Here is a 15928-nt window from a genome sequence, read left to right as displayed (position 1 = left end):
GCCTTTTCAAAACTGAAATTGTTAAGAACTAAACAGTTTGCAAATTCTCCAAGTCTCTGTGTGCTTGGAGTTGAGTTTGGTCAGTCTCAGCTCTGATGTTAGGACAGCTGAGGAAAAAAAATCAGCAATAACGTCTAAGTCAGAAGATGAAGTTGCAACGGTTTTCTAGCTGCAGGTCTTGAAAGCTAATTCTACAAGATGTTCAGTTCTTAAAGTCATTTATAGTTCAGTATTTTTATCTTTACCTGGCTAAGAGATACTTCTTTTGAATCTTACCATTGCACCTATGGCTCAAAGTCCTAGGGGGAACAGATGGGCACGAAAGACTGGCTTGAATCTGCTCCAGCCAGAAGTGGGTCGGAAATCCGCTGTCCACATTGCCTGCTCCCAAGGCGGGCCATAAACACAGGGGCTGACTGAGTGTGCTAGGAGTCGGACGATCTTGGCTCCCTTTTTCTGGTCCAAAGGACTGGAGATGGCTTTGACGTGGCTTCTGGCTGCTTTGGAGATGTGTGTCATTTAAACAGTATGTCTCTAAAGCAGCTGGAAGCTGTTTCCTTTGACCCGTCTGTTTGAGCCCTTACACTTCAGTTTTCCATAACTATAGCAGTCGATATTTCTAACTGTTCTTGTCTTAAGTCTTGTTTTCAAAGGCTCTAGCCCTGTTAGCGGTTAGGGCAGAAAAAAGAATCCTGTCAAGAAAAACTTCAAGTATGTCCCATGGTTGGTATATCATCTGTTCAGATATAAATTGTCTTTATGAAAGGAAAACATGTTATTGAAATGCTACACCTGTCTCAGTTAGGAGTAGAAGGGTAAGAGTTGCAGAAAGTACCTTTTCACTACTACTTAAATAACTGTGGGCCTGAACAGACAGGCCGAAATAAATAGAGCTGTTTGGGTCACTTTGGAGGTATGCTGTTTAAATGATGCATTTGTATAAGCGGCTGGAAGCCGCCCCAAAACCATGTTCCAGTCCTAGACTGGAGCACAGCTTTGTCGCAGCTTCTGGCCTCTTAAGATGCGTGTGTCATTTAAAACAGCATACCTCAAAGTGACCCGAAGCCGCTTCTTTTCTTTGGCCTATCTGTTCGGACCCTGGTCTGCAATTTAATTGAAAAGCTAAGTGCCATTATTACCTCATTCCTGCGGTTTGAAAAATGGTCTCATGATGTCAGCCAATTCAGAACATCTAGACAAAACAAGTATTTGGAAAACAGCTCGCTTATCTAGCTTCTGAGTTATTGACTGCTAGTCCTTGTAATCCAGTTAATGTCTTCTGTTATGTCTCAGCTGAAACATTAGATATGCATTCAGCTAGGAAAATTCCCATTATTTCTATCTTACTGTTTTTCCATGTAAAGTAAAGTTATAATTAAAATTTATTCATTATTTCATTTTCTCTTTAAAGCTGAGCAGTGTGGGCATAAAACCTGATTAAAATTTAGGTCTTGCATAAATGCACTTCTGTAATGGTAGTCAAAAAAAAATCACTGTCTCTAATATGTTTAGCTATGAAAGAGGTTGCCTGAAAGCTTTTTAGAGAGAAAAAATCAAATGCTTGTAAAAGTTAAAAAATTCAAGCCAGCAGAAGATGCTGTTTCCAGCTTCCTAATAAACAGATTCTTTATTTTGCTCAGGAAGCTATTGATTTAAGATGTACACACAAAGGTGCCTATTACATGGCTATTAGACATCTTTCAGAAGTGAAAAAAAAGCAACATCATTTTTAGTTCATTGCATTTCAGATAAAGTTTGTAGAATCAGTTGGATCTGGAAGAAAACCAAAGTAGCATAATTGCCTAAAGAAAATTAGTTCGGGTATCGTGTATTTATCCTCCAAACTTTCACGGTACTCTTCCCTTCTATGCCAGTTCTTGTGTATTTTTCCTGAGAAGAGAGTTTGTGATGATATTTGAATTGGACAAACCAATTCTGTTTGGAAGCAATACGAGTTACAAACTACCCAGTGTTTAGAAGAAATTGCTTGGAAAAACAGCTGGTTTGTGCTTAGATTGGCTCTTGTTGGCTACTTAAATCTTTTCTGTTAGTGTTAGATTCTATTCTTGCTGTTGAAAACTCAAGTTACATTGAGCTGGTTTAGCTACAACAGTACTAATATAATTAGTTAGTTAGTCTCAAGATGTGATGCTGAACATTAACTACAAAATGTGCCTGTAACTGAGTTGTGCCATGAGTATAGTCTAGTTTCATAAGGACCATTTGGGAAATAATTTTATCTCCAATTAGTATCCTATCATGGTTTGCCTACAGTACCCCCTAGTAAAAGTTGTAAAGTACAGTAATTATTGTTAGTGCAACGAGCTGCCAAAGGTGGTTACCAAGGGTGCACTGCTTTGGTGTTATCAGGAACTGCCAAGCCCACTTGGCAACTAGCATTTTCTTTTTGAAACACAGCTGATTTTTGCCCTTTCAGAATTGGCAGGTGCAGAGCCACTGTGGAACAGCCTTGACTGAGTGTAGTGATTAGCAAGGGTTGTATATATAGGACCATGGATCAATATCTGAAGGACGCATGGCATGATCTTGACATTTTGAAGAGCTGGCACCCTCTCAGAACCAGAAACCCAAGATAGCCAGTCATTTTAATTTGCTGCCATTATGTCTCCTGTGGGTGCATGCATGTTCTTATCAATATGGTTGCAAAGCGTAGTTCTGTCAGTGGGGCTGAAAGGGATAATTAAGGCATTTGTAAATAGGTGAGTCACAAAACTTATATAAACAAGATCTCTCTATGTATTGAATTCTGAAGGACTAACATGGTCTATATCTTTGAATTTCTACCACTATGGAAAGCACCAAATTTAGCTGAATGGAGTGAAAAATCCATCAACCTCTTCAAGAAACTTGCCCAGGTACAGACAGACTCTTCTTTCTCAAAAATGCAAGCAACAGGATGTCCATTCCTAAAGGCCTACGTGTGAAAAACAAAACATCCTCACATACCAATTGCATATATGTGTCTGCACCTGGCTTCCTCTTCACCAAATGCATCTCCAAGAAGTAGACTGAAGTCTACGAAAGCTCCTTGCTGACAATTTCAATTAGTTTCAAAGGTGCTACAAGATCTCTACATATTTATATAAACATATGTTATATAAACACCCACACACACCACACATTATATAAAACAGTGTAACTATGTTATATCAACATTTTGCAATACCCAGGTACCCTTCCTTGTTAGAAAAAGTCCCACTTAAAGACTTATTTTTGATTAAAGAAAGCATTTAGGATGCACTATTACTTAACGAATTATCTTTACAAGATTTAATAGTACTCCAAATTGGTGGACGTATGCATAGCGGGGTTAATTCAACCCCCCTTCTAATGGAACATCTAGTAATTGTCTGTAAACAGTCATATCATTGCCCTGCTAAGGGGCCATTCTCTTGCTCTTACAAGCACTGCCATATTTCAGCTCCCTCTCTCTCTCTAAGGAGTTAAGTGGGAGCTGCTCTGGAAAAGTGGGCCTGAACTTTTCCACCATCCCATCTACTCCTGTTGGGCCATTTCTCTTCTGTGGGGAGTTTCAGGAATGGGAAGGGTTTTTTAAGGAACATTTTTAGCTGTTTTTGGGAACCCCATCAGGTTTTAAATAGGTCTTTGTCAGTCCACAGATGATTAAGTTTGAATTTGTTCATCTACATCCAGTCCATTACTGGCAAACAGACTGGTTTAACACTAAGATCAGTTTCCTTTGAATTAAATGGAAAGGATGTGATAGCATGTTGGTGATACCGGATCTCCGAACTCTGGACTTTTCCTGGTGATTTCATCTAGATGCTGAATAGTGTGAAGAACAAGCCGAACTCTAGGGAAAACTGCAGGGCCAATAGACGGATGGAAATTTCCAGTACCATCTTCTCAGTTCACCCTTTCAAGAAGAACCAGAATGGGCTATAAAACAGTCCAGTCCTTAGTTCTATCTCAGAGAGGCAGCTCAGAAGGATGTGGTGGTTGATGGTACTGAAATTGCTGAGAGTGTCAGCAGAACCAACAGGACGTAACATCTTGTTCCATCATCCTCTGGCTGTTTTTATAAAGCCCATGAAGGGCACAGGTACAGCAACAATACTGTAGTCTTCCAAGGATACTGTGACATCTTCAGCCTGCACATACTGAAGATGTCCAATAGGAGCCAGGAATATATCCACTGACTTCTACCAATCCCAGTCAAAGAGAGAAGTGAGAAATTGCATCTACAAAGTGCTGTTGCATGTTATTCACAGCAAAGTATTGAGCAATCTACATGCTACTCTTGGAGGGACAGCATAAAAGATCACCAGTATTTGAGAAAGCCCTGCCAGATGACACTGTAAATGCAATGTTGTCAGAGAAGGATTTCTTCACTGTCACAACTGCCATGTAATCAACATTCTAAGGAGAATAGTTACATGTGGTGCAGAAAAAGACCTCTGCATGATCAAAAAGGTCCTCTTTATTACTACCCCACTTGTACAGTCTAAGGCCTAGTACTGAGAGAGTTGGGGTAACTTAGAAACTGGGTTGTGGTTCAGTCCTGGAGCACATGAATCAGAAACAAAGGACAAGATTCCTCAGACTGTAAAACACAATACATCCAGCCCTGCACCTCTCCCCACTGGCAGCTGTCAAACCTAAGACTTACTGTTTGGCCATTCACTAGCCAGAAGGAAGATGGACACGCAGTCAGACAGTCTTTCCCCCGGTGAGGAGAAAATGAAGTATTCTTCTAAATCTCCAGTGATTTACTGGAGAGCAAAGAGAGCAACTTTCATTCTCTCTTCTCTGTATCTAAAAAGCGCAGCTGGAAAAAGAGCTGCTTGGTTGCCCTGACCTGCCACTAAACAGCCAGGCAGTGCCACCAACACTGACAGTTTGCCTTGGAAAATTGGTTTGGGAGGTTGAATGAAAGGGTCCATGAATAATTCCTTGGCAATATTTAAAAATATATGTGTATGTGGCAAGTAATTCTGAGTATGTTTGTGCATGCATTACCAACCAGGAATCTTGATACGGAATAGGGTCCCACATTTCGCCCCATTCTTCTTTTCAGCCTTGGCATTGTATGCTCTACAGGTTTGCTGATTATAATAAACAGTTAAATAAAAATTAGATTAGGATAGGGTAACCCCAACTTAAATGCGAGTGTAGGTAGAAGGACCTGCTGAAGGTAACAATGATGGTAAATTACCACTCACTGGCCACCCCATTATATTGATGTGAATCCTCCTGAATGTCCTTCTAAGACATCAAGATACAGCAGAAGGTCCTACAAAGGTATGGAGGGCAGCAGGGGACGTTTGCTGGTTACCAAATCCCTAGTATTGCTCCAGAGGGTAACCCAGTCTCTAGAGCAGATTTTTAGGAGGAACATGAAGCTGTAGGGTGATGGAGAAGCTAAGGAAAACATCTTCCCTGGTTTTCTTCAGGAACATCCACAGAATAGGATTCTTTTCATGGGCTCCTCTTCCTTCAGATCCACAGACACCGTTGTATTGTAACCCTTCAAGAATTTCTCTCTGAAGATTTTGACCTTGTAAAGATCTGAGCAGGTTCTTTCCTTGACTTGTGTAATGAGATTTTCTACTCTTGATATCTGGATTGCTCTGAACTATTTGAAAACTCTGCCTCCCTCCATGTAACCAGGGTGTCCCGGTCCCATGCTGATAAATTGGATTTTCTCCTCTTTATAAAGTGCTTTTGCCTTTTGGACAGAGCAGTCATTGCTGGAAACAAAGATGGGAAAGAGTCGGTGTTGGTGTGGTTTGGTGAGCATGCATCAATTCTTTCTTCAAGAATTGGGGTAGAGGATAGAAAAATTCCTGAAGGTTTGACTTTTGAAGCTGTGGTGAGTGTGTTTGGGGGATAATATAAAGGTTTTTTTTTTGTGGAAGAAGGGCATATTGTTCAAAAATGGTGTCACATCCTTTAGAAGTCATTCAAATAGAGCTCTGTCTTCTGTCCAAGTTCTACAGCTTTAACACAGTGATCTGAGGCAATCAGAATTGGTTTGGATAACATGATGGCATTACTTCATCATGCAGCCATATACAAAATGGTTGTGTAAGCATCATGATGGGAAACCAGAGTTAGGACAGGGACACATTGCCCTTACTATGAAAAGAGAGAAAAGATTCAATTATAATAGAAAATGAATCACAAGGAGGGCAAAGCCATCAGGTTAACATGATTGCTCTTCTTGCCGCCACACTATCAAGTCCAAGTTGCACTGGGGAGATTTGCCTGTGCATCAAACAGAGTCCCTCCATTTTGGTTCAGTCCACATGGAAATAATGAAATAAAATGTGTCTAATTCTTTCTAACATATACTTTTTTTTTAAGGTTTGGCCATATTGCTGCAGTTGCAGCTTGGTGAGAACCTTTCTTATTAATATTAAACTTAAGACTTAAGCATATGATTAAAATAAAAGTAAGGGGAACTTTACAGACAAGCATGTATTCTAGCGTGTATGCATTACATTAGCAAGAGAGTATCAACTCATGTAATGCTTGTTTATCTTGATATATGTCAGTTTTAAATTAAATTATTAAAAATATACTTTTCAAATATAAAAATAACCTCAAACAAGCCCCCAGGAACATTTTAGGAGTAAGGAGAAAAGTTGTGTATCCCAAAAGGGAATAACATGCATTGGTTTTCAAAAAGAAACAACTTTTATATGGTGTTACCTTTTCTCACCACCACCACCCCCCGCCCCAAAAAAAACCCACCAAAAAAAAACAACAACACAGAAAAAGTTCTAGTTTCAAACTTTGTTGTATTCCTTCAGGTGGTCTCTATGATTTTGAAAACCATGACTTCCATAGAGTTCTCAGTCATGGTGAGAGGACATATGACCGTCCTCCATTTCACATGTTTCCTCCCAGTGAGTTACATGTGTTTGGTGATAGATATCAGCTATAGGGCTAACGGACATGGTCTCCCTCTTCCCATCATACAGTTACAATTGAATACCGGATTGTCTAAATGTAAAGAACTCAGCTAGGGCTCATTATTTTTGTAACATGTATTTGAAATAAGACAGAATAAACCCTACCAAAGTTCACATGGCTCCTCTTTCCTTCTATCTTACAGGTCTGCCTATAAAATTGTGTGTTTATTTCACTAACTGGTCCCAGTACAAGGCCGGAGCCAGCCAAATACTTTCCAAACCATGTTGATCCACACCTCTGTACTCATCTCATCTATTGCTTTTTGCCACCATGAACCACATAAGATTGCACCTTATAATGGAATGATGAGGACAGACTCTACCCGGAGTTCCAAGCACCTTAAGAAAAGGTAATTCTTCCCTTTCAGGGTGGGATTTCTGTATCTATACTTATATCTCAGCCACTCTACACGCATACATTGAACATGTATGCATGTACACAGACACACTTATAAAAAATCTTTTTATGTTTATAGTATCACTCTTTCTTTTCTACCCCCCCTCCCCCTCTCCCACCCCTCCTCCTTCCCTTCTCTTTTGTAGACTCCATGTTTATTTGACTTTAATGGATGTCTTTTAATAACTTTGAAAAACCTATATATATATCATTGCTATTAAGGTTATATTAACTAAATAAATAACATAAAATTAATATATTGAAAAGCTTTTTTTGTTTTGCTTAGTTTTTGTTCATTGATTGAAAATTCCTTTGTAATGTTGCCTTTGATCCTGCAATAGCAGTGCAAATTTTTGCATTGATCTTCTCTCACATGTTTTTCAGCAACCCCAATCTTGTTACACTGCTAGCTATTGGAGGCTGGAATTTTGGCACTCAGAAGTGAGTATCTGCTGTTCCCCACACTTAAGATTCTCTAAATATTTAGGGTGTCTAAATAAATAAATGAACATGGTTTGCATACTTTGGATGAGCAGTTTTAAGGCTCCTACTTTTCCTTCTTATGGTGCTGCTCTTTTAAACTGGTGTTGTTCATATAATGGATGTTTTTGAGTACAGCACTGTCCTCGCACAGCCTTTCAACTAAAATACAATGTTCAGCATGGTAAATAGCTGAACTTTATAGGATGAGAGGGGCCTTCCTCTGTTGGGTGGTGCCTTTCACACACTCATTGAATCTGTGCGATGCTCTTTGCCTGCCCTTAACATGTTTCATGTTACTCATGAACATCTTCTACAGGGCTGGAATAACACAAAATTTAACCAGTTGTATGAGTATAGGAAGCACATAGGTCCCAGGCAAGGTTGGAAAGTTTGCCACGAGGCATAGTTTTTCCCATGGGGCAGACCCACATCACCAACCCTTTGTCATATGGCTGGGTCATTTAAATGTAGCTTCACTTGTATGAGAGATGGTTGCAGAAATTTGGTTCCTTCCAACATGGTTTCAGATTATATTTAAAGGTACTTTGAAGCAATCATCAAGGTGAAAGGCTTGCTGTAATTCTTATAGTGTGAGTTGTAGAATACAGTTGTGAATGACATATCTGATTAGAAGGGCACTTGATTCTACTCATAGAGACGTCAATAAATATAATAAGCTCAGGATAACATCTTTAGCTGAATACATATTGAGACTGCAGTTATACATGTGTAATGGCATTTGGCAGAAAGTGTCTAAGGATTTCTTCATTTCAGGTTCACTGAAATGGTTGCCTCACCTGCCAATCGGAAAATCTTCATTGATTCAGTAATAGAATATCTGCATAAGTTTGGTTTTGATGGAATTGATTTGGACTTTGAATACCCAGGATCCAGGGGTAGCCCTCCTGAAGACAAACAGCGCTTCACAGTCCTCATTGAGGTGAGAAGCCAATATATTAGCCCAAGATTGAGGGGGGTTGTTGTGGATAAATAGGGCAGTAGATATTTACTACTAATTATTCATTCCCCAAACATTTTTGAAACCACGCTTTAAATGCCTCTGACAAGCACTTACATGTACACAACTGTGCACTGCTGCTGATGATAAAGAAGCAATTCTTTGGACTGGAAATCCTGGAATCCTTCAGAGTTGGTTCATGCTGGTTGAATCTTTTGGAGGTTGAGGTCCATAACATCTGAGGGGCCATAGTGGAGTGTCAGTTTGGTTCTTGAAACTCATAGGGTCCCATCCACTTTGCCACTGGGGATCTCTGGGGAGAAGAAAAATCCTGTTGCAGTTATAATTATTTTCCTACCTGTAGCAGTTGTGAAGAAACATTTCTGTTCTCTGGGGATGGGGAGTCAAAAGCAAAGCCTCTCCAACTCCTAATAGCCTTTCTTTAGACATTACTGTCTTCCTTCTTCTGGCAGCAGGGGAAAACAAAACTATTGGTGACAACTGTTTTCAGCCCCATCCCACCCTAGTTCTTAGTGCTCAGCATGAAGGGAGGTTTTAACCTCCCCATCTCTGCATATTGAAATATGCCTCTGTGTGAATGTATATATGTACACAAGTACAGTATATGTGTAGGGCCTAAATATCCTAGAGGCACCAAAACCCATCTTCAAAGTTAAGTAGGGTCAGCCTTTGTTAGTACTTGAGTGGGAGAATGCCAATGAATACTAGGTGCTGTAGGCTATACTTCAGAGGAAGGAACTAGCAAAATCACATTGCCTAAGAAAACCCTATGAAATTCAAGGGGGGGGGTCACCATAAATTGCTAGTCCCAACAGGGGTAAATCAATTGAATCAAATGCTGAATAGTAAATTAATCCTCTGGCAAATCCCATTGTTTCAGTATATCTGCATTAGTTGGAACAAGTTGGATTTAGACCCAAATGTTCAACAAAGTAATAGTGGGGGTAGGCTCATACATTTGCCAAATACAAGTAAATCAGAAAACTAGTAATATGTTATTATACTAGAACAATCTGGGTAAGCCTGAAGTGCAATAAATCCTCTATTCAGAAAAAGTTCAGTCCTTTGCTATTGATAGGGTGCATGATGAATTCCTCCAGAAGTTAAGGTAAACTAGGAAGAAGTGGCTTCAAAGATGTTTTGGGGACTGATTGTATCTTCTGGCAATGTCTGTTATACAAATGTATGGGTAAAAAGTGTTCAGGATGAACTAGGAACAAATATGAATCCCTCTTCCCTATCTCTCCATAGGAAATGCTGGCTGCTTTTGAAAACAGTAAAGCTGACGGGAAGAGGCTTCTGGTCACTGCGGCAGTGTCTGCTGGAAAAGGAACCATTGATGCAGGATATGAAATAGCTAAGATAGGACAGTAAGTAGCATGATGGCAGGTGAGGTTTTTAAATTTTGAAAAAAAACTTTTTCATATGCCATAGGCCATCAGCCTTAAAGTTATCATGCAAATTGACTATAGCCATTCTGGGGTCACCACTGGGCAAAAGGCAGGATGTAAATAAAATAACTAGCTGAAATAATACATAACACCTGATTAGTGGTAACTTCCCAGTTGTGCACAATTATGTTCGAGTAACACTGATGCAAACCTAAGGTGGGGCATACCACAAATTGCTATTGGTTTTCCAGTGATCTCTATCGTTACTGGTAGATAATAAACCATCTATTGTATTGTTTCTTTTGTTCACACCAGACTTTTAGATTTCATCAGCGTAATGACTTATGATTTCCATGGAGGCTGGGATACCTGCACAGGACATAACAGTCCCTTGTATGTAGGACCGAAAGATCAAGGCGATATGAAGTATTTCAACATTGTAAGGAAAGCTTCTGATTTATAAATATCATTCAAGACAGAGAGAGAGGGAAGGAGGAAGAAAGTTTTTTAAAAAGTTGATGAATGAGCTACTTAATAATTCTTATGCCCACCCTGCAATTGTACCTTCACAGGATTTTGCCATGACATACTGGCATGAAAATGGTGTCCCACTTGAGAAGCTCCTAATGGGATTCCCCACCTACGGACGTACCTTCAGGCTGACTACTTCTGACACTGGTGTCTGTGCACCTGTCTCTGGAGCTGGATCAGCAGGACAGTACACTCGCGAGGCTGGCTTCTGGGCTTATTATGAGGTAAGAAAATACCTGATATTATATCTCTCTTTACTTAGTGCATTTACCATCCTTTTGGGTACCAGTGCAGTATGCAAAGGATTTCTAGAGATAAAGGTTACAAGAGAATTGCTATAAAATGAAGTAGAGGAGGAGTCTGCTGGCATCTTTGAGCCTTATTGCATTACAAAAGTAAACTGAGATGGAGCAGCACAGAAGCCACTTTCTGCTTACCTCTCCACATGCCCTGAAAGCACTTCCATTCTCTTCCTGAGGGAGATAGTTGTAAAAGAGTGTCTTTTGTCATACTGGGAAAATCCATTTGGTAAAAGGCACCATTTTATGATTGTCTCCCACTGGAAGGAGAATGGAAGTGCTTTGAAGGTATGTGGAGAGGTAAGCAGAAAACTGCTTCTGTGCCATGCTATCTTGGATTACTTTGTAATGTGACAAGGCCCTTTGAGGCTAACTGGATGATTTTACCATCAGCTTTCATGGATTTCAACCAACTTGTTCAGATGCATAGATGGAATATAATATTCAAGCCACAGGTAGTTAAACACAGTCAGAGAGCTTTGGGGATGATATCAGAGATCAGATCAAGCTAGAGAATGATGTAAATTGTGACAATGGGCATAAACCTTCAAAGGTGATACAAGTCTGTCAAGGAATTGGTCTCTTAGTATTGAGGTGACAAAGCAATACAGTCTGCTTATCCAAATGTTAGTTTTCTTGAAGTAAGAGACTTTGAAGTATGGTATGATGCATATAAAGATGACAGTTTTAAACAATACCAGTTAATTGGCTTATTAATTGCTGTGATGCACATGCTTGTTGACTATCTTTTTAACCATTGTTTCCTTCCTTGTATGGCTCTATGCACTCTCTCTAGATGTTTTGACCTAGTTGTGTTTGACATAAATCATTAGATTTTAGGTTGTCACACAAAGCAGATTTGCTGGATGCTGATTTATACTTTATTTTATTTACTTTCATAGTGAGAATGGCAGCATGAAATATTACCCCTCTCCATGTTTTCACAGATTTGTACATTTTTGAGGACAGCTAATTTAGAATGGATTGATGAACAGAAAGTTCCATATACCTACAAGGACAACGAATGGGTTGGATATGACAACATTGACAGCTTCCGATGCAAAGTGAGCCTATTGTATTTTAAACTTTACTATTTTCCTGCTATCAGGTTGTGGATTTAACCTTCAGAGATATACATTTCATGTGATATTCAACTAACACTTATATTAAAAGTGGGCAAACTGCCCATTCTCCACGTGCAGCCCCAAGCATGTTTTTTTAAAACTCCCTGCTCTCCAATTTAATTTTTAAAAACCTCTTCTCACTAAAAACAGCCCCAAGACAACTAAGGGACATTGTAGGGAATTGCACCTTGTTTGTCCCACCCCAGTCTGTCATAGGCCAAGGACAGCTCTTTTTAAAGCCAAGACATAAACTTGCAGTTTTTTGTTTGTTTGTTTGTTAAACAATACCTCTCCTGGACTTAAACTAAATGTGGGGGAAGCAAACACATGGCAGAATTGCCCCCACTCCACATAGTGGGGGTCAAGGGTATTTCTAGCAAAAAGAAGTGTTTTGAAAGTTAAGAAAAAGGGATAGGGGCTGTGACTTCCCAACTTCTAGCCTCCGGCAGTTACCCATTCTTTTCTATATTACACTGTGAAATTGTGACAACCAAAGGAATTTTTCTGTCTAAGTGCACAGAGGCTACTGAAGCTGAAATCACTTTTCAGAGGGTGAATAGTTTTTATCAAGAGAGAAAAAAGAAAGAAGCTCTGGAATTCTTGCTTTAAAAGCTTTCTTTTTCTTTTGTTAGGTCAAGTACCTGAAGGAGCACCAGTTTGGAGGTGCCATGGTTTGGGCCATTGATCTGGATGATTTTCTGGGCACTTTCTGTAATGAAGGAAAATATCCTCTAATATCTGAGCTGAAGAGACTTCTTGAATCAAATGGTAAGAATTAGTAAGATTTAGCGAGGCCTCTGAGTTATGATGATATTGCCCAGAATGCTAAATATGGAAGCACTGTCCTAGTCTAACAGGCAATTGAACGTATTGTTTAAATTCTCAGCTCTGTCTTAAAGGCAAGCGAAATTTGTGCACTGCTTGTAAATCACCTGCATAAGGTACAAGAGATGGATTTTGTATGGATTTTATTTTTGGCAGACTGGCACATCTCATGGCTTTGCATGGCAGCAGCAGCATGCTTTTAAACATCACTGCCACTGCCACCCTTTATCATGCCATGCCAATACTTGACCATGTCTGAAATAGCATTGGTCAAGATGTTTGTTCAATACACTGGCTGGATAGAACTAGGCAATATTGCCTTTGATTTTTTTTCTGTTGCATTTAGTGGGTTTATCATGATGAGAACAACTGCATCCTGGCAGTAATGTCACTAGCTTGGGTGATTCAGACATTTAGAACTGCAAGAGTCTTTATGTCATGGTTGTGTGCTTCATATTTAATCCTTCAAGAACACAAGTCCCCTCTTAGAAAAAAAAAAAGAGAATCTACACAGAGTGTTACCACATTCAGTGCAAAACTTATCTTTGTGGGGGAAGGGAGGGACACAGTTTGTTTTCTGCCACACAAAGACTCTTGTTGGCTTGCTATAAGTGTCTGTCAAGCATGTGACCAACAGCAGCTGAAAGTTAAATGGGAAGAAGAAAAAGAAACACCACGAACTGATTGAAGTCCAGCATGGAATAAGAAGGAAAGGATCATGAACTAGATGATCAAATGCAGCTGAAAGACGTGGTGGTAATAGGGTAGATGAAAATGAAGGGCTGGTTATAAGAATATTATAAAAACATGCAGGAGCTTATATAGCAGATAAAACAATGTATCTGTGCTGTCACCCCATCAAAAAAGTTGTTCACAGTGAGAAACACATCTTGTAGAAGAATTAGAAAGTACCAGTCAGGCACCTATAGGTAGCCTTTCTATTTTATCCTTAACTCTAATGTAACTAAGACTGAGTTTTAAGAGTAAAGGCTATCCCAGTGGTGTTAGGGACTAAAGCCTTTGGATTCTGCTTCCTGGGTTTTCCTATAAAGTCTGAATCAGACAGTGTTGATTTAAACATGATGGTCCAAATATGGTTAGACATAACAGATGCAATGATATGATCTGAAACTTGAAATGCTTCTGAACAGGCATACATACATAAATATAAAAATGTTGACATCATATGACAGAAACATAAAGTGGGTACAGTAGTCCCTTGGTTTTGGATTTGGTTCCAGGATCCCCTATGGGTACCAAATTCTGTGGATGTTTAAGTCCTATTATATAGAATAGCATAGAAAAATTGTGTCATTTGTATAAAACAGCAAAATCAAGGGTCGCTTTCTGGAATTTGTACATTTTTGGGATATTTTGAAGCCATGGATAGTTGAATTCGTAGATAAAAAAATCTGTGGATATGTAAAGCTGACTGTACCTTAATTCACCCTAGAGACAAGGATTTTAAAAACATTGCTTAAAACATTAATACTTTCTATAGTATGGGCATGTTTAGCATATGCATATCATATTCCATCATAGTGAATGCTCTAAAGTTGGGATGTATCACCTAATTAATTGGGCAGAGCAATCAAAACTGGTGGTGGTGGTTAGAAGCTGATAGTCAAAGATGAGTCATTTCCCAAGCTTGTGGTGCTCCTGTCTTGGAAATATAAAGCATCAACTAGCATAATTGACCATGAATATGTTTTTTTCACGGTGTTGGTGAATATTCCTTTCAGATCCCATTACCTGTGTTGGAAGTACAACTCTTCCCCCTACAACTCCTCCGCCGGACACTACTCCTCCTCCAGGCATTACAACTCCTCCCCCAGGCACTACAACTCCTCCCTCAGGCACTACTACTACAACTACCACAGGACCTTCAGATCCTAATAACTTTTGTGCAAACCAACCAGATGGCATCCATGCTGACCCAAAAGACAACACTAAATTCTATATATGTGTTAACCATCAGAGTTTCAGCTTTAGCTGTGCAGCTGGGTTGGTTTTTGATGACAGCTGCAAGTGCTGCAATTATCCATAAATACTGGCAGATGTTTTCCAGCAAAAAAAAGAGGGGATTTAAATCAGGTAGCAGTGAACCCCTTTCATCACAAACTCTAAGACCACGTGCTGGAGCTTATGTTTTTCCTTCTTTCCATTCAGATTTTTTCCTTGTATGCCATGTCTTTTAGATTGTAAGCCGGAGGGCAAGGACAGTTTTATTACCAATATTTGTAAGCACATCCGAGATCCTTTTTGGCTAGTATGGGTAAAATGCTATAAAAAAGGGGGAAAATCCCCACACAATTAAAATCCATTTGGCATAACTAAAACATATTTGTGCTGATATCTTTTGTGAAATATACTGGCTGGATACTGTTACTTTCATTCATAATCAATTAAAAATACAAGTTGAGTATCCCTTATCTGAAGCAGTTGGAACTAGAAGTGTTTTGGATTTTCAGATTTTTTTCAGATTTTGGAATATTTGCATATACATAATTAGATATTTTGGAGATGGGACCCAAGTCTAAACATGACATTCATTTATGTTCCATATGCATCTTATACACATTGCCTGAAGATAATTTGATACAATATTTTAAAATAATTTTGTGCATGAAGCAAAGTTTGTGTACACTGAACCATCAGAATACAAATGTGTCACTATCTCAGCCATCTATGAACAAAGTATTGGATTTTGCAGCATTTCAGATTTTGGGTTTTTGGATAAGGGATACTCAACCTGCAGTTTGTATTATCTTACATGTCCCTTGAGAGAACCAACAGGAAAGTTTATACTGTGTAGATATACCATGTGGCAATCTTATTGATGATAAAGTTAGGAACATAAGATGCCTCCTTATAAACTCATGTTCCCTAGTCTATTCTACTCCCACTAGCCACAAATCTCCAAGATTCCAAGTAAATAGT

General features: G+C 39.2%; 1 protein-coding gene across 1 annotated transcript; it reads left to right on the top strand.

The window, feature by feature from the left end:
* The first annotated feature begins 7109 nt into the window (after positions 1 to 7109).
* On the top strand, positions 7110 to 15375 carry LOC121928714 (acidic mammalian chitinase-like). The gene is made up of 9 exons (XM_042463804.1): positions 7110 to 7309; positions 7741 to 7797; positions 8614 to 8779; positions 10070 to 10188; positions 10525 to 10648; positions 10782 to 10964; positions 11987 to 12103; positions 12796 to 12931; positions 14731 to 15375. Exons 1-9 carry the CDS (start codon positions 7182 to 7184, stop codon positions 15033 to 15035), a joined length of 1335 nt encoding a protein of 444 aa, XP_042319738.1. The 5' UTR covers positions 7110 to 7181; the 3' UTR covers positions 15036 to 15375.
* Positions 15376 to 15928: the final 553 nt, after the last annotated feature.

This window comes from Sceloporus undulatus, chromosome 4, assembly GCF_019175285.1.
Source record: "Sceloporus undulatus isolate JIND9_A2432 ecotype Alabama chromosome 4, SceUnd_v1.1, whole genome shotgun sequence".
NCBI lineage: Eukaryota > Metazoa > Chordata > Lepidosauria > Squamata > Phrynosomatidae > Sceloporus > Sceloporus undulatus.
This window is presented reverse-complemented; position numbering and strand designations above follow the sequence as displayed.